The sequence below is a fragment of the Oryza glaberrima genome, chromosome 5 (genome assembly GCF_000147395.1).
Source record: "Oryza glaberrima chromosome 5, OglaRS2, whole genome shotgun sequence".
Lineage (NCBI taxonomy): Eukaryota > Viridiplantae > Streptophyta > Magnoliopsida > Poales > Poaceae > Oryza > Oryza glaberrima.
The window spans coordinates 21,123,450-21,140,613 of NC_068330.1; the positions used below are offsets into that span (position 1 = coordinate 21,123,450).

General features: G+C 42.6%; 3 protein-coding genes across 4 annotated transcripts; 1 reads left to right on the forward strand and 2 right to left on the reverse strand.

The window, feature by feature from the left end:
- Positions 1 to 480: 480 nt before the first annotated feature.
- On the reverse strand, positions 481 to 2,676 carry LOC127773917 (non-specific lipid transfer protein GPI-anchored 12-like). Its single transcript, XM_052300157.1, has 3 exons — positions 2,190 to 2,676; positions 1,645 to 1,731; positions 481 to 826 (listed from the first exon to the last, which is right to left on the reverse strand). Exons 1-3 carry the CDS (start codon positions 2,584 to 2,586, stop codon positions 678 to 680), a joined length of 633 nt encoding a protein of 210 aa, XP_052156117.1. The 5' UTR covers positions 2,587 to 2,676; the 3' UTR covers positions 481 to 677.
- A 4,271-nt stretch (positions 2,677 to 6,947) lies between these two features.
- Positions 6,948 to 10,172, reverse strand: LOC127773918 (ADP-ribosylation factor 2). The gene is made up of 7 exons (XM_052300158.1): positions 9,994 to 10,172; positions 9,280 to 9,440; positions 8,682 to 8,752; positions 8,236 to 8,355; positions 7,776 to 7,894; positions 7,387 to 7,468; positions 6,948 to 7,263 (listed from the first exon to the last, which is right to left on the reverse strand). The coding sequence occupies exons 2-7, from the start codon at positions 9,425 to 9,427 to the stop codon at positions 7,258 to 7,260; spliced, it is 546 nt and encodes a 181-aa protein (XP_052156118.1). The 5' UTR covers positions 9,428 to 9,440; positions 9,994 to 10,172; the 3' UTR covers positions 6,948 to 7,257.
- A 2,967-nt stretch (positions 10,173 to 13,139) lies between these two features.
- On the forward strand, positions 13,140 to 16,463 carry LOC127773916 (ABSCISIC ACID-INSENSITIVE 5-like protein 2). 2 transcript variants are annotated; one of them, XM_052300156.1, is made up of 5 exons: positions 13,140 to 13,398; positions 13,588 to 14,577; positions 14,876 to 14,947; positions 15,866 to 15,921; positions 16,022 to 16,463. In XM_052300156.1, the coding sequence occupies exons 2-5, from the start codon at positions 13,729 to 13,731 to the stop codon at positions 16,038 to 16,040; spliced, it is 996 nt and encodes a 331-aa protein (XP_052156116.1). In that variant the 5' UTR covers positions 13,140 to 13,398; positions 13,588 to 13,728; the 3' UTR covers positions 16,041 to 16,463. The 2 variants fall into 2 exon arrangements, with proteins under 2 accessions (XP_052156116.1, XP_052156115.1); XM_052300155.1 differs by lacking the exon at positions 15,866 to 15,921 and having other exon boundaries at positions 13,146 to 13,398.
- The last annotated feature ends 701 nt before the right edge of the window (positions 16,464 to 17,164 follow it).

Genomic DNA, 17,164 nt, shown 5'->3' on the forward strand with positions numbered 1-17,164 from the left:
TACAAACAGTTTTATCCCAAATATGGAATGGACGAAAACCTAACGGTGATGGTAATTTTGGAACAAAATCCCCAAAAATATCATCGCCGTTAGGGTTCCGTCCATTCCGCGCCATTGAATATATTGTTCATCCTATAGCACTTAACGGTACGGAATAGACGAAACCCTAATGATGATGGTAATTTTAGAACAAAGTCGTTTGTAAGATGATATTTCTTAGATTTTATACTTGTCGATGGTATTTCTTAGATTTGGACGTTTATTAATGGTATTTCTTGGATTATCTTGAAATGTAACTAAAGGAAGTATAGTAGATATGCTGCACCAAGGAAGAACTTTCTTATCATCATGCTGTTCTCTTTTTTTTTTTTTTGAACTTTGCTCATGCTGTTCTTGTGACAACATAAAACCAGAAAAAGTACTAGTATTTCTCACATACCACACTAGGTGGTTACATGACGACTTGTGAGTCATCACATCAAACATATGAACAAGATAAGTATATACGTCCTTGCAAGGACAAATGTCATGGAATCCAGCAAGTTTTACATCAAAAGGAATTTTATAGTTACTTAATACGTCTTTAAATAAAAAGGAATTTGATTATGATCAGCAAGGACCATACAAACAAACAGCCACATCACCCCCAGAAAATGATAGCTAGTTGAGCGGATCAATCAAACGATTCTAAACATCCCGGCGACGACGACGGCGGCGGCGGCAATGGCGACGCCGACGGCGACGAGGTGGTCGCCGGAGCGGCCGGCGGCGGCGGCGTTGGTGGACGGCGTCGCCGTCGACGGCGGCGAGGCGAACGGTGAGGTCCCTGCAGATGAAGTTATTAAGGTCACATGAACTCGAATTTAGCGGCCGTATAAATACGTGACAGGCACATGAACCTAACGGTACGGCACGTCAGTGTTTACTGTCGAGCAATAATTGCCATCATAAACTGTATATGATGCTTTTGTACATGTAGCCGATTAAATGTTTATTCCTCTATGATAGCATCATCACAAATTGTATGAACAACAACCATAACGATTCCCTCTTCTTTTTTCTTTTCTTTTTTTTGCGTGTATAAGGCAAAGCATATTAGACAATGTGAGTTAGGAGACGTATTTACTGGTGTAGTATGCATTAGTAGTGATGTGTTCATCAGCATCTTTTTTATACAGCGTGAAAAAGATTATTTGAAAAAAAAAATCCGGCTGGAAACACAAATCTCTGGTTAAAATTAGATGCTTCCCTAAATCTTTGCTGGTATGTGACGTGTGTATTACTCAGCTTTTATATGTTGGAATTTCAAAAAAAAAAAAAAAGGTGGGCAATTTCAGATATTTCAAACGCTAAAAGGGACTGATTTACTGAACTAGAACAATATCTTTGCCAAACTAAATCAAACTAAAATATCTATAGCCGGAGGCTCCTCATACATTAAATTCCTAATACTTCATTTCAAAATTGTGAACCTCCTGCCTTAGCCATCACTGACAAACAATCAAAATTAAACTACGGATATTTCATATTTCTACAATTCTACTCAACAAAAGCTATGGCGAATGATCAAGCTAATTAATAACTCCAGTTTTCTTAAAAGTACAAAACGAACAACATAATTAGTGAGAGCAAGTACATGCTTACCAGGGAACTGTGGGCCCTCACCGGAGGGCGAGACGGCTGCCGGCGAAGGCGACGGCGTTGGGCCCATTGGAACATTGAATCCAAAGGCTGCAAAATTAATTATTTCCCAAACTTAATTAGCCCATAATATGCTTACTAATCAAAAGCAAATACCCTCACCAAAAGTGTAGAGCCATTACTTTTATCACTAAGACCTATATATCCTGCATATAACAAAAACCAAACCAATTCTAGCAATCATTTGCTCGATTCTGTCAAATCAATTTCACTCGTATGCTCAATATGCATATGCCAAAAGATGAGTAGCATCGAAATCAAATAATAAATCTGAAACCATTTTACCTAATATAGTAGTATATTAGTATGCATATAACAAAAACAAAGAAACATATCTCTATATGCAACCAATAATAAGTAATTAAGATATGAAACTAGTTTAACTTTTTTTTTTATGGAGAGAGTGCTGCTGCTACTGCTACTAGAAGTGATTAAAGTGATAATTGGGGGAGATTAATAAGATTAAGATTAGGGAGGTGATTGATTGCCTGCGCAGGTGGAGACGGGAGGGGTGGAGACGCGGCAGATGGCGGGGAGGGCGAGGGCGCGGGAGTAGTCGACGGCGATGCCGTAGGAGTCGCCGGCGCCGGAGAGGAGCTTGCAGAGGCACACCGGGTTGGACTCCACCAGCCCGGCCAGCTCCGGGCAGCACGGCTTGTCCGGCCGCCGCGCCCTGCTCCCGTTCTGCACGTACGTCAGGCAGTCCGACATGTTCAGCAGCGCCGTCAGGCACGCCTGGTCCAGCACCGGCCCCGCCGGCCCCGGCGCCGCCGCCGGCGCCGACTGCGCCTCCGCCGTCGTCGCCGCCGACGCCGCCAGTAGTACTACTACGGCGACTGCCACCGCCGCCAGCGTCGACGTCGGCCACCGCCGCTGCGCCGCCATGGCGCGCTCTCTGGGGGCTTTGATGGCGAGTGGTTCGTTAGGCGGTGGAAGGAGAGGAGAGGAGAGGAATCGAAAATGAATTCGGAGGCGTCGTGTGACACTGGCTTGTCCTGCAGGGTACACACGTATATATAGAGTGATGCGTCTTTTTTTCTAAAAGAAAATTCAGGTTACACACCACCGCGTCCACCTTGCCAGTATAAATGTGTTTATTTAGGGTGTGTTTAGTTCAGGAAATGAAAAATTTTAGGTGTCATATCGGACGTTTGACTGGATTTCGGAAGGGGTTTTCGGACACGAATAAAAAAACTAATTTCATAACTCGTCTGAAAACCGCGAGACGAATATTTTGAGCCTAATTAACCCATCATTAGCACATGTGAGTTACTGTAGCATTTATAGCTAATCATGGACTAATTAGACTTAAAAGATTCGTCTCGCGATTTTCTCCCTAACTGTATAATTAGTTTTTTCATTTATCTACATCTAATACTTCATACATGTATCCAAAGATTCGATATGATGTTTTTGGAAAAAATTTTGGGAACTAAACGGGTTTTAATACACGCTCAACGAACGTACAAGTAGTACGTCATAAATAAAATCTATATATCTTGCGAAATTCATATTCGAACACCATGGTAGTGTTTGAAATTCATATAGATAAGGACGAAGATTAAGATTAAGGTTGTGTATAGATTCTAACCTTTTTTTCGTCAAATTTTTAATTTTTCAGTCACATCAAATGTTCGGACACATGTATGGAGCATCAAATGTGGACAAAAACAAAAACTAATTGCACAGTCCGGCTGTAAATCACGAGATGAATCTTTTGAGCCTAATTACGTCATGATTAGCACATAGGCTAAAAAGATTCGTCTCGCAGTTTACAATCGGAACCTGTAATTTGTTTTGTTATTAGTCTACATTATTAATACTTCAAATGTATGTCCGTATACGTAAAAAAAATTGGCCAATTTTTTACAGCATCTAAACACGGCTTAAGTGTTTTACGCAAAACGATATGGTATCAACGTATGATTAATTGAGTTTTAGTTATTTATTTTGTAAAATACCAAACTTTAGAGCAACTTTTATATAGGAAGTTTTCGCACGAAACATATCGTTTAGTAATTTTTAAAAAGCATGTCACGGATATCCAAACTTTGGTCCAGTTTTTGTTGAAGAAATAAATAAATCTATACATCTTGCGAAATTCATATTTGAGCACTATATGTATCCCGAGCCATGACGTTTGGTGCAAGAGCATTTTATCCATGTCTATCTACAACAACAATAATATATATGGAGTATAAGTCTTCAAGAAAACAGCAATAATATATCGAACGCAATTCAAGGATGATGGCATATGCATGCATGCCGCATGAAGGATATGAGTTGTGGCTATCTAGCTAGCTAGCTCACATTAATGCACCTTGTTGTAGGAGTAGGATGCGTAGTTCTTAAAAAAATAAAAAAAAAGAAAGAAAAATGTGTAGGATGCGTACACCCTCCGTCCGATAAAAAACAAATTTAGAACCGGATGTGACATATATTCTAGTATGATAAATCTGAATATATATATGTCTAGATTCGTAGTAATATGATATGGTACATCTATTATTACTAGGTTGGTTTTTTATTGAACAGAGTACATGTGAAACAAGAAACTGCCCGTGATTAAATCCTGTATCTATACAGTCGACACGCATGCATTGCGGCTCCGGTTCTCGCGGCAGGGATTAAATCCTGCCGTCCATCTTCAGCTCGATTCACTGTCCATCAGGTCGAATTTCAAACCGATCGATCGATCTGCGCAGTTCACACACGCCGGCCGCCCGGGCCGACCCTCGCGTTGCATGATCGAATAATATGATTACGGCGAGCTGTTCTGTTCTTCGGTTCATATGCATGATCCGATGATCGATCGATCATGAGGTGCCAGTCTTTTGCATTGATTGGATCAAACATAATTCTCCCTCTGTCTCAAAAATAAATAAACACGTGATATGTAATATATTTTAATACTACAAATCTACATATAAAATAGACCTTATATTAAAGAGACAATCCATTATATGCCACTGAATTTGTCATAGCTTTACAATTTGCCACTGACTTTGTCACGTTCTATAATATACCATCGACTTTTACTTAACTTCTATGATTTACCATCGCCGTCCAGTTAGTCTCCGTTAGTACTGTACAATTTTATCCAAATGACCAAAATACCCCTGTGATAAAACTTCCAAAATGTGGACAAAAATTCCGAAATACCATATTATAAACATAAGATTGTAAACATTCAAAATTTGTCCAAAAACTTAAAGTCTGACATTTCAGAATTTTTATCCAAAATTTGAAAGTTTTTGTCTCAGGGATATTTTGGTCATTTGGATGAAAGTGTACAGTACTAACGGAGACTAACCGGACGGCAATGGTAAATCATAGAAGTTAAGCAAAAATCGATGGCATATTATAGAACGTGACAAAGTCAATGGCAAATCATAGACCTATGACAAACTCAGTGGCATATAATAGATTATCTCTATATTAAATTTGTTTATTTTGGAATCGAAGAAAATACGAATAAGCAAGCAAAGCTTGTCAAGTGCCTTCCTCACATATATGGCTGTGTTAGTTCACGTTAAAATTAAAAGTTTGGTTGAAACTGGAACGATGTAATGGAAAAATTGAAAATTTATGTGTGTAGGAAAGTTTTAATGTGACAAAAAAATTTGATGTTTGAAGAAATATTTTGGAACTAAACACGGCGATAGAATCGGAGTAAATAGTAGGACCGTCACGTCACGTCGGATGTTAGCGCACGGACGGTTGGGGAAGTGATGTACTGTAGGAGTATCTAGCTAGCTGGCATTCATTCTTGCATTCATGGTACAGGCATGATCACCGTCCCCTTTCTCTCTGTGCTACTGTTACTGTGGCTCTGCTGCGTGCAGCTGTCACGGTTTCATTTTTCGGGTGTCTCTGGGTTGGTTAACCCAATACACAAGGCAACGAACATGTTTACCGGCTTGGTTTCATGTGGGAAAAGAAAGCAACGGAATTGTAGCCATCCCAGCTCAGCTCTCAGGTGTACAATGGCCACTCGACCGCTTGCTTGCCTGCCGGTCTCTTTCGTTTGCTCCGTTGAACATGACGGGTACAGAAACTTTGGGATGCCACCAAAATATTCGTTTGTCCAGGACTCCACATAGGCACATCGTAGCTGCCTGGATATATTGCTCCGACCGACACTAGAGATGGGTAATGGGACTCCGATTTCCCTGGGTGTGAATATATGTTGAATTGCTTATATAATTTGACATGTATATATTATTTTAAATAGGGACAAAGACCCCATAGGAATTTATTCCCCGTGCGGACTGGGATGGGAGCAAAATTTCCCCTTCGTATTTCACGAGGACGGGAACGGGAAAGTTTTGTTTTGCGGGGATAGGGGTGGGGGTGGGGAATTCACCATCCGACACAAACTTAGATTCTGTTTAAGAGTAGAGAAAAGAAAACGTTTGAAAAGATAGGTAAACGAGATAAGTTATTAGTGTATAATTAATATTTAATTAATTATTAATTAATTATTTTAAATTTAAAAATGAATTAATATTGTATTTTGAAACAATTTTTATATACTACCTCCATCCCATATTACTCGTCGGTTTGAGTTGTTGTTTGTACTCCCTCCATTTTAAAATATAAGCATTTTTAGCTATGAATTTAGACAACTGTGTATCCAGATTCATAGCTAAAAGTGGCTATATTTTAGGATGGAGGTAGTAATATTTGATCATTCGTCTTATTCAAAATTTTTTTTGAAATTATTATTTATTTTGTCTGTGACTTGTTTTATTATCAAATGTATTTTTAAGTATGTCTTGTTTTTTTCATATTTGCATTAATTTTTTAAATAAAACGAATGGTCAAACGTTGGAAGAAAAAGTCAAAGCGACAAGTAATATGGGACGGAGATAGTAGAATTTATTTTTAAAAAAACATACCTTTAATTTGGGAAATGTGCGCGAAAGTATTCGTCCAAATGTTTGTGCTGCCAATCACAGCCTTACGCCTCCTTTGAAATTTGATACGACCAAACGGATTTCATTGAGATCAAAACCCATTCCTGTAAAATTCTTATGTTCCAAGAAACCCTTACAGCCCACAGGAAATGATCGGTTTGCAATTTTCAGGCTGACGTTACAACGCGCTTACTTCAATGAAAACATACGGAAAGCTACTGAAACGGAATGAAGTGCCATCCAAGAAGAAAGGCAGCAGAATGCTGGTCAGGAAGGCAACGGGGGATAAACTGGTAAGGATATTGGGGGTGGCTGCACAGAACAGGATTACGTAACAATACGCTATGCCCAAGACAAGTCAATACTACAACATCTGTGGCGAGTACAGAGGTACAAAAGTCAGGCACCGTAAGCCTTTCGATTAAAAACCAAACTGAAACACGCACGATTTTTTAACACCCCACGAAAAACAATCTGATAGCTAGCTCCTTTGGTGGTGGAACCTAAAGAGCTTTATCTTCCCAAAACATCCACATCATTATCTGTCATGACTATATAGTTTCGATACGTAAAAAGGCAGCGTTCACTCAGGGATATCCGCCATGTCTTCCTTTCATTTAAGCCCGGCCAAGATGCTTCAAGCCTGTTTTTAGGATATAAAAGGCAGGTGGTTAGTTGCCTACAAACATTTTAGGTAAGATATGATAACGCGCGGTTAAAGCGCTACTGTGGATGTTCTACAGCAGCAAATATGCCATTGTCGTACCTTGTTGGCAATGTTGTTGGAAAGCCAGTCAAGCCCCTCGTACAACCCCTCACCAGAGGTAGCACATGTGCTCTGGATGTACCTATGAGAACATAAGACAAATAATTCAGATTGCATAGAAAGTTTAACTTTAAAACACTAATATTGGGTATTGTCAACACAGTTGGATAATGCACACTGAATGCTATTACTTGGTTCACAATTTGCTAATGCATGAATGGTTTTACTTGGTTTAGGACAAGGATTTAGTACTTAAGTAGAATACAGGAGCACCATTATGCGAGCAGCACATAGTATGCTGAAAGCATATAAATACACACTATTGCTGATCAATCTAAAAAGCCCTGTGTGAGCAGGCCATAAACTTTTAAGAGGAAAGGAAACCATACCAGTGCCGCTGGCGCAAGGAGTGCAGACCAAGCTTGTCGGTGATCTCAGCAGCGTTCATGGCATTAGGAAGATCTTGTTTGTTTGCAAACACCAGCAGCACAGCATCACGTAGCTCATCCTGTAGCCACAACATGCCAACATTAAAACTATAGCTTCTAGAACATCACATGATAAGCATGATAGCATGTATAAGTTGTTTCATCCATGTTGGGCTCTTTAGAAATTTCAAATAGCTTTGGAACCACATCTTATGCGTATATTACCAATGGCAGATCTTCCTGATGGCTAGAGGAAAAAAGGGAAAGAGGGAATCATGGGCAAAGAATCTTACAAATCACACGTATTTATGAATTATGATTCTCAACAACAGAATATGGCAAACCACATGCAATTTATGAATTGTTTCCCAACAAGAGTCTAAAGGTAGACTAATACTTTGAACTCTGATATTGATAGTACCTCATTCAGCATACGGTGGAGCTCATCCCTGGCCTCAACAACACGCTCTCTGTCATTGCTGTCCACAACAAAAATGAGGCCCTGGGTGTTCTGGAAATAGTGCCTCCACAGGGGCCTGATCTGTATTAATAAAACACACAGAAAATATCAGATCACAAGAACATGCCAAGACAAAATAGATGAGAGAATGAAGCTATAAACAATTGAAATGATAAATTGATATGTTTGACAAAGGAAGTTAACCAAATCTAAATTCTTTTTTTTTCATAAAATTCAATAAAACAGATCCATCAGAGCTTAGTGTAAGGTAATATATACTGCAGTTTGCATGCGTGGTTTCTGATTATGCAAGCATGTTAATAACAGGTAATTGACAATGTTAAACTATATAATATGCACAAAAAAAATAATTGAGAAATAATAGCTGATCGAAGGCAATTTCTTACCTTGTCCTGACCACCAACATCCCAAACGGTGAAGCTAATGTTCTTGTACTCAACAGTTTCGACATTAAAACCTGCAGTTATAGACAGCAAGTTTGGATCAATGTAAATGCTAGCAGATTGTTTTTCCAGTGTTTTAACTTCCTAAAACCATATAATTCTACCATCCTACAACATTGGCTGAACTCTGAAAGAGAGTATTCAGGTTTTAAATCCAGTAAGATGAAACACATTGAAGGAGACATCTCAGTAATTTATTTAAGTCCACCTAGCATATAGGAGTAAACATTATACGTGAAGTGGAGTGTAAACACACTTGAGCCAAATAATCAATTTGAGATCAGCTAAAACTAATCCCATTGCTAAACAGTTCTTATCATTAAGCCAGCCCAAAAAATTCTTGTCTGACTAAAAAGGACCTAATTCTGACCTTTGATCTATTGCTGAGCAACGCAAGCTGGAATGTTAATTATGCGCACACAGCCTAACTTAATGCGATGGGACAAATGGAGACCGTGCATCTACCATACCACTATAAGCTGAATTACTGAACACATCGTAACAATACGTGCACAGCATAGGATGTGGATTGGAAACGCACCGATGGTGGGGATAGTGGTGACGATCTCGCCGAGCTTGAGCTTGTAGAGGATGGTGGTTTTACCGGCCGCATCGAGACCGACCATGAGGATCCTCATCTCCTTCTTGGCGAAGAGGCGGCTGAACAGCTTCGTGAACGTGAGCCCCATCTCCGCTCCCGCTCTGAAAACGAAATGAAGACAAAAAAAAGTCAGTCCCGTAGATCCACAGGGTCTCGATAGAAAAACGAGCGGAATCAAAGCAACCGCAGCTAGATCCGCGAGATCTGAAGCCCGCAGCCCGCAGATCTGCGAGCAAGGGCACGCAGAAAGCGCGGCATCGGATCGGATTCGCGGCCAACCGAAGCGATTCCCCGCGCCCACCCAGATTCCTCCCAACACCAAGCGTGGGAACGAAGCTAGATCGAGCGGAGCCGGTCAAACCGGGTCAAACTTCCCCCCGAATCAATTCAAATCCCCCCCAAACCTATCGAATCTAGCGAGAAAACCTAACCAATCAAATCTCCTTCAGATCACCCCAACCCATACAAACCCACCCCCAAAAATCGCACAAAACAAGCACACACACACACACACCCAAATCTACCGATCAAATCAAAATCAAACCAAACCAGCTGCTGCCGAACCGATCGGATCGGAAGCAGACGCAGAATTCCACTCAAAACCAGCGAGATCGAACACGACCAGCGGGGGAATTTCGCGGGGGCGGTGGTTACCGAGATCGGCGACGGCGACGGCGACGGCGATCTCCTCCTCTCCTTCTCTCCCCTGCTCTCCCCGCGGCGTCGTCCGGCTCCCTCCTCCTCGCGGGCGCGGATGGATCGCAGGTGGAGAGGAGAAATGGGCGGAGAGGGAGAGGAGATAGATGGAGAGAGAGAGGTCGTTGAAATCGCGCAAGGGAGGAGGTTATATAGGAGGGGGAGGGGCTGGGTCACCGGCAGGTGGGGCCCACGTGGGTTTGTGGTGAGGGCGTGGAGGGGCAGGTTGGAGGGCCCTGCTGGTAGGTGGGCCCCGGAAATGTGCGGTACGCGTCGGTGGTCACTAGGAATTTTGCGATTACATATACCCTCCCGGAGTGCAGGGTTCGACCCGTGGGTTTACTGATTTGTTTGGGGTCACCGAAATTCTAGAATTTCAGAAATTTTAGAAATATTGTGGAAATTTTGGACGAATTTTTTTGAAAAAATTTGAATACAAATTTGAAAATTGCGGGCGAAATTTCTGAAAAATGAAAAAAAAATAGATAGCAACAAAATCTCTGTTCGGCAAGCATACAAGCTGCAACTACTGCAACACAAAATCACAAAATACAGCCAAACAAAACCCACTCACAGATGATAAAATGTAGGTTCAAAGTCTGAACAGCAGCACATCAACACATCAGGCGAACAATATAGTGAGAACAAACAAATGTGAAAAGAGGGATAATAACGAACCTCGGAAAGCCGCCGTCACCCGAAGCGTGGCAGCTTGGCATACCGCCACCCGTGCGTAGCGGCGCCCGCGCGCGGGCGACGGCTGGGGGCGCCGAGCAGCGGGCGACGGCTAGGGGCGATGCCGACTAGCGAGCGACGACTGGGGGCACCGAGAAGCGGGCGACGGCTGGGGCGGCTGGGGGGCGATGGCTTGGAGGAGGGCGTGCAGTGCCGGCGGTGGACTGCGTCGAGGCGGCGACCGACGTCGAGGCACGGAGGCGGCGACTAGCGACTTGGAGGCGGCGGTGATTTTTTATTTTTGATCTGGATGCGGTTTCTGCATGCAGCGCAATGAGGGGAGGCAGAGGGGGAGAGAGAACGCCGATTTTAGGGTTTGGTGAGAAATTCCTGTCGATCTTTTTTGGCTGAAATATTTGACCGGAGCTCACTTACTATCGGGACCCACCGAAATTTCCAACCATGCCGTGAGTGTGCCTGAAATAATTATGCTGTATAAGTATTGTGAAATTAGGGCTTGTTTCAAATTATCTATCAATAGTGTACTGTGTATGTGAAAAAATGGGGATTATACCACCATCAAAAACGAGTTTCTTTCTGTTGAAGTGACATTTTTGCGATTAAGCTTATCCACTAAGATTATACAAATAGGATGTCATTTATCCATTTAACTATGCCTCGGCCTCACGTGAACCTATCATCTGTGTGCTTTTTCTGGTGGCTCCAGTGTTGGCCTGCCTCCTCCTTCATCTTCCTCCATTGTGCCAACAGCTAAAGAGCGGTAGCGCGTGATTGGAACCTATGTTGCTGACAAGAGGCACCACGAACTAGGTGGACTCAAAGAGGCCTAATAACATCTCCTTTTCCAAGACCTTCGGTTCCTCGATTCCAACTTTGACCACGAAATCATGGTCATGCCTGAGTCCGTGCCTACCTTAGTTTGCCATTCTTCTTTGCACTCTAAGCCTGACCTTAAAAATGGACCTTTGAGCTCCACCTCTTCTCTTGTTCCTCGCCTTTCTGGGATTACCTCGAGGGCAACCTCAATAAGGGGTTTAAATGGGATGAGACTGTCAATTTTGTTGCTCTATGCGAGCTCCAGAGCCGCCCATATTGCTGCCACCTCCCGCTTCTATCGCCATAGCAGCTCAGCCTCCTCCTCCTTTCGTGCTACAGCGATAAAGTAGATACGACGCATAACTAGGATGATGATAACTAGGTAACGTGGCATAAAGATAATGATGGTGAAGCTTCGAGGACAGCTGATGAGGTTACCGGTAGTGCACCGAGACATGGCGAAGGGGACATAAAAGAGTGGCTCTTCATGTAGCTCGGTGAGACTGAGATAGAGGCATGAAAGAAAACTGCAGTATATAACTCTATTTTATAATGCATGCTAAGCTATGGTATTTTTTCCCAACAATAATTTACATAAGGTAAGATTCGGGATCATGCACTATTTTACCACATAACATTTATATATAGTATTAAATGGATTTCAATTATCAACTTATACTACGGGTAGTTATGAAAACAATTCAAATAACATAATTGCCCTTCATTTACGATGCATTGAAACATACAAACCATTTATCCATGAGAACAGTAGTAGCATTTATTTAGTTTCTTTATATATCTATTTAGTTTTTTTTGACGCGTAGCATTCGTTCATTAAGGGAAATAGAAAAACAAACAGTTGCAAGAAGTTCTAACAGGAACTACATTTATAATAAGTGAGAGACTATTCAAAATAAGAGATTTAATATTTCAAAAATGTACTCCATCCATTCCTAAATATAAGGCACAACTACTCTTAACCCAAAGACCAAGAAATAATTATTATCACCTTATAGATTGGGTTATCCTAATGAATAGAATGCATGCACGCAATAAAATTAGATTGGGTTATCCTAATAAATAGAATGCATGCGCCTAATAAAATTAGAGATCTTGATGGTGTAGGATTTAAATAATACTTCCTTCGTTTCACAATGTAAGTCATTCTAGCATTTTCCACGTTCATATTGATATTAATGAATCTAGATACATGAATCTAGATACATCAATATGAATGTGGGAAATGCTAGAATGACTTACATTGTAAAACGGAGGATGTAATATTCCAGTGAAAAGAGTGCTAGTTAATAACATGCATGCATGTCTGCCTTATATTATGAAATAACTTTAAATAAAAAAAACGTTGTGCCTTATATTATTGAATAGAGGGAGTATTGAAGTTCTACGGTGACATGGAATTAAGCAAGAGACTATTCAATTATTGTTTTTCATATCCCAAACAGTTTTTTTCTCTATCATGATTTTGAACAGTGCCAAGATTTTTTTTTTAATTTCAAACAAAAACAAGCTGGAGTACTAGTAAAATAAATAAAATGGCCCAATGACCAAGTGACATGCCCCATTTCCACCCCTCCTATTTCCTCTCTTTCACGCATCTCGACTCCATCTCACTCTCCCCCCTCTCTCCTCTCTCGCTCGCTGCGATCTGCACTGCTACTCCGGTAGGTCTCCTCCCCCCCCCCCCCCCCCCCCCCACCTTCCTCGCGCGGCCGCGGCCACCGCCGGCGAGAAGCCCGCCGCGGCGGCGCTGACCCCCTCCGCCTCTTCCCGCGCGCGGCCCCGCCAGCCGGCCACCGTCTCGGGTCAAATCGAATCGAATCGAATCCAAAGGTATTCTCCTCGCTCTTCTCCTCCGCGGGCCGCTTGGATTGATGGCTCGGGGTCGCGTAGGTAGGGGAATCTGTTCGCGGGTTGGATTGGGTTGGGTTGGATTTTCTTCTCCTTCCCAATTAGCCCCCCGTCCAGTTTGTTCTAGATTTCTGTGATGCGTCTGGTACTGATGGATGTTAGTTTTTGCAGAGGAAAATCTGGGGTTCAGTTGAACCCTAATGCCCCCAGGTTAGGTCAGCCTCGCTGGGTATTGCGGCTGCTGAGGTTACTTGGAGAGGGGTAGGGTGGAATCCTCGGGGGCTGATTTGGTGTAATTGAGAGCGCCGATTCATGATTCAGGCAATGGCTTCGCATGCTGGAGGTAGTGGTGGCGGCGGCGGTGGAAGTGGCCGGGATGCCGGCTCGGCGCAGCGCGGGCCGATGCAGGGGTTGGCGAGGCAAGGGTCGCTGTATGGGCTTACACTCAATGAGGTTCAGAGCCAGTTGGGGGAGCCGTTGCTTAGTATGAACCTTGATGAGCTCCTTAAAAGCGTGTTTCCTGATGGCGCGGACCTTGACGGTGGCGGTGGCGGCATCACGGGCCAGTCTCAGCCGGCCCTGGGGCTGCAGCGCCAGGGGAGCATCACGATGCCTCCGGAGCTGAGCAAGAAGACGGTGGATGAGGTGTGGAAGGGCATCCAGGATGTGCCGAAGAGGGGTGCTGAGGAGGGTGGCCGGCGGAGGCGGGAGAGGCAGCCGACCCTGGGGGAGATGACGCTTGAGGATTTCCTGGTCAAAGCTGGGGTTGTCACGGATCCGAACGATTTGCCAGGAAACATGGATGTGGTAGGGGGCGCTGCTGCGGCTGCAGCTGGTACGTCTGATTTGAACGCCGGAGCACAGTGGCTACAGCAGTATCACCAGCAGGCTTTGGAGCCCCAGCATCCAAGCATAGGTGCTCCTTACATGGCAACTCACCTGGCACCTCAGCCATTAGCTGTTGCTACAGGTGCTGTTTTGGATCCAATTTACTCCGATGGCCAGATCACTTCGCCAATGCTCGGGGCTCTTTCTGATCCTCAGACACCTGGGCGCAAACGCTGTGCCACAGGGGAGATTGCAGATAAGCTAGTAGAAAGAAGGCAGAAGAGGATGATAAAAAACAGGGAATCAGCTGCCAGGTCAAGAGCGAGGAAGCAGGTATGATTAATCCTTCCTACTTAGAATTTTCTATATATTGTATGCTCTTACTTTGCTTATTATAATTTACTGCTTTCAAACATAAAGGCCTCATGGATTCTTTTTTTTTAATCTCTGGATGTATTAAGTTGGCATTTCTCTTACTCATACAGTATTTAGTCTAATATATCAATATATATGTTATATCTTTCCAAAGCTGTAAGAACATACCAGTTGCAGTAGCATTGGAATGCCATTTTCCCCTTCTTTTATGGACCATGTATATTTATTTCACCGTTGTGTGCATTCTAACTGGCAGGCTTACACTAATGAGCTTGAAAACAAAGTTCTTCGTCTAGAAGAGGAGAATGAGAGGCTAAAGAAGCAGAAGGTACTTTCTCTGCTGTTACCATTGTACTGTTTCTATTTTGTCATTCCTTTAGACAAATGATATTCCACTAAGGACTACTCCCTGTGTTACTATGTTGATATGGCTTTGAAATACTGTTGTTGCACAGTCGACAATTCCTGTTTTATTTTAGCTAGTTATTTTTTTCTCTCGCTATCCATTTGCCACAGTTGTTACACCAACAGGTCCAAAGTGGTAACAGATAACTAGATAAGTGCTATATACTTTTGTAATTGTGTTAGTAATTTCTATTTGATCTGTTTACTTAAGGATTATGCTATGTTCTCCTTATAAATGGCAAATGTACCAGATGTAGTTACTACTATATTTGAACTATGAAACAATCAAATGAGGCTTTGATTTTGACTTGCTATATATGCAAGTGCCTTTGACTTTCTAAGGAGACCTATATGAAGTTCTTGAGGATTTTAATCAACTTATCATGCTACATTATACTCCTATATATCAGCATTAAATATGTGAAACACTAGTATTGTCATCACCAATTTTGCGCATCATTGCAATCTTTTAAAGCGTAAATTTTAAATGTTGCAATGTTGCATACATTAAATCACTGAACACTTAGGTGGGCCTCCTTTTTTTGGTTGCCTTTTATTTATCAATCATGGTAATGATTTATCAACCAAACATGCCTTTTCTAAGATTTTTGCATATGAAACTACTCTGTATATCTGTAGAGCTTTACGGGTTATACATGTGCTGCAATTCCATAGTAATTCACCAAGATGCTTGATTCCCATGCCCTTAACTTTGGGCCTTTTCCCCTTGAACAGAGACTTGATGCTGAACAAAGTCACAAACATCTCTCTGTACTATTAGCATAATAGAATTGATGGCCCGTTGATATTTGACAAACGGTTTTATGACATTCCATTATAGTATTTCTTACAGTTTAGAAACGAAGTGAATCATGCTGCCCTTGTTCTTGAGATTGGGTAAGCAAGACCGGCAATGCCATTTAGCTTATAGCATCTTGTTACTGTTCATTCATGTTGATGTCCCTTATGAGATGATTTTGTCCCCCGCTGTTTCCAGGAGTTGGATGAGATACTGAACTCTGCGCCTCCCCCGGAACCCAAGTATCAACTCAGGCGAACAAGCTCGGCCGCCTTCTGATGGTGACGATGTCCATAGTAAATTTTGTAGATTATATGGGGTCTGCCCACATATTTCGCATCCTTTGGCGGTAGGAACAATCGATATAGCTTGAGATTCCATCTTCCCCCTCCAGCCGGTGGTGGTTTAGAGCTTGTAAACACCAGCACCAGCAGAGCCCTAGCCATGTCGCCCCAGCTGCTGATCTCTTCGGAGGCTTTGTCACTTGTCAGTATGTAAATTCTCCAAGGCACATGTCGCTGTTAAGTTCTCAGAGCTTCTTGGTTATACATGATTGGGCCCTTTGCCTGTTTCTTGTGGTTGGTTGATACTTAGTACTTGGTTGTGATCAGTGTACTGTGGAGACTTTTGTTATGGCCTGATCAACATCAGTTCCCCTGTTTCGGCTAAGATAACGATGGGTGATAAGTTGACGGCTCACCCATGCAACACATATCGTATGCCTGTCTGGGGGAGCAGAGTTTTAGATTGTGAGAAGTAGCTGATGGGAATCTAGAGCTTTTTGGGTTTAATTTATTTTCTGAATTTTGTAACTACAGTTTCTTAGAATGGAAGTTGGATTGATCGAGAAAGCTGGAGATTTTAGGAATAGCTGCAGTTGTTAGAAGCTTCTCTAAACAAACTCTCGCGTGGTAGTCTGTTTCTCGTAATCTGGATGGAAAGTTAGAATGTTTGAGAGTGTTGGAGATTCCAGAAATAGCTGTAGCAGACAGAAGCTCCTCCGATCATTGGAGCTCCAAATCTCGTGGTTTGTGTCGAATTTCGAATGAATTTCACGAGATAATTCCGTGTTTCTGGGGCTCGCATCTCATCATTTCACCGTGCTTTCCTGCACGTCCAATCATTCGGACAGTTTGGCCCGGAATCATGCATCCATCCATGCGTCATGACTCATGAGTCCTATAGACTACTGGTGCTAGTACAAGGAGGAAGGAGAGCCGAAAGCAGCAGGAGGCTAGGCTGTGTTAGGCTGCTCTGCTTCGCATCGCATGTGGCGTGCATAGCTCAGGAGGGCACGCTCTGAATCTGATCTGACGAACGGAATGCAATTAGCCATGGCAT

What these genes read in the sequence shown, in the direction of transcription:
- LOC127773917 (XM_052300157.1), bottom strand. Translation starts at nt 2,586, where the DNA reads ATGGCGGCGCAGCGGCGGTGGCCGACGTCGACGCTGGCGGCGGTGGCA. An exon ending in TCCCGTCTCCACCTGCGCAG is followed by an intron (nt 1,732 to 2,189) that starts GCAATCAATCAC and finishes TTAATTTTGCAG; the next exon opens with CCTTTGGATTCAATGTTCCA. An exon ending in TGAGGGCCCACAGTTCCCTG is followed by an intron (nt 827 to 1,644) that starts GTAAGCATGTAC and finishes CTTCATCTGCAG; the next exon opens with GGACCTCACCGTTCGCCTCG.
- LOC127773918 (XM_052300158.1), bottom strand. Translation starts at nt 9,427, where the DNA reads ATGGGGCTCACGTTCACGAAGCTGTTCAGCCGCCTCTTCGCCAAGAAG. An exon ending in CACCACTATCCCCACCATCG is followed by an intron (nt 8,753 to 9,279) that starts GTGCGTTTCCAA and finishes CTATAACTGCAG; the next exon opens with GTTTTAATGTCGAAACTGTT. An exon ending in TCCTTGCGCCAGCGGCACTG is followed by an intron (nt 7,469 to 7,775) that starts GTATGGTTTCCT and finishes ATGTTCTCATAG; the next exon opens with GTACATCCAGAGCACATGTG.
- LOC127773916 (XM_052300155.1), top strand. Translation starts at nt 13,729, where the DNA reads ATGATTCAGGCAATGGCTTCGCATGCTGGAGGTAGTGGTGGCGGCGGC. An exon ending in GGTCAAGAGCGAGGAAGCAG is followed by an intron (nt 14,578 to 14,875) that starts GTATGATTAATC and finishes TCTAACTGGCAG; the next exon opens with GCTTACACTAATGAGCTTGA. An exon ending in AGAGGCTAAAGAAGCAGAAG is followed by an intron (nt 14,948 to 16,021) that starts GTACTTTCTCTG and finishes CGCTGTTTCCAG; the next exon opens with GAGTTGGATGAGATACTGAA.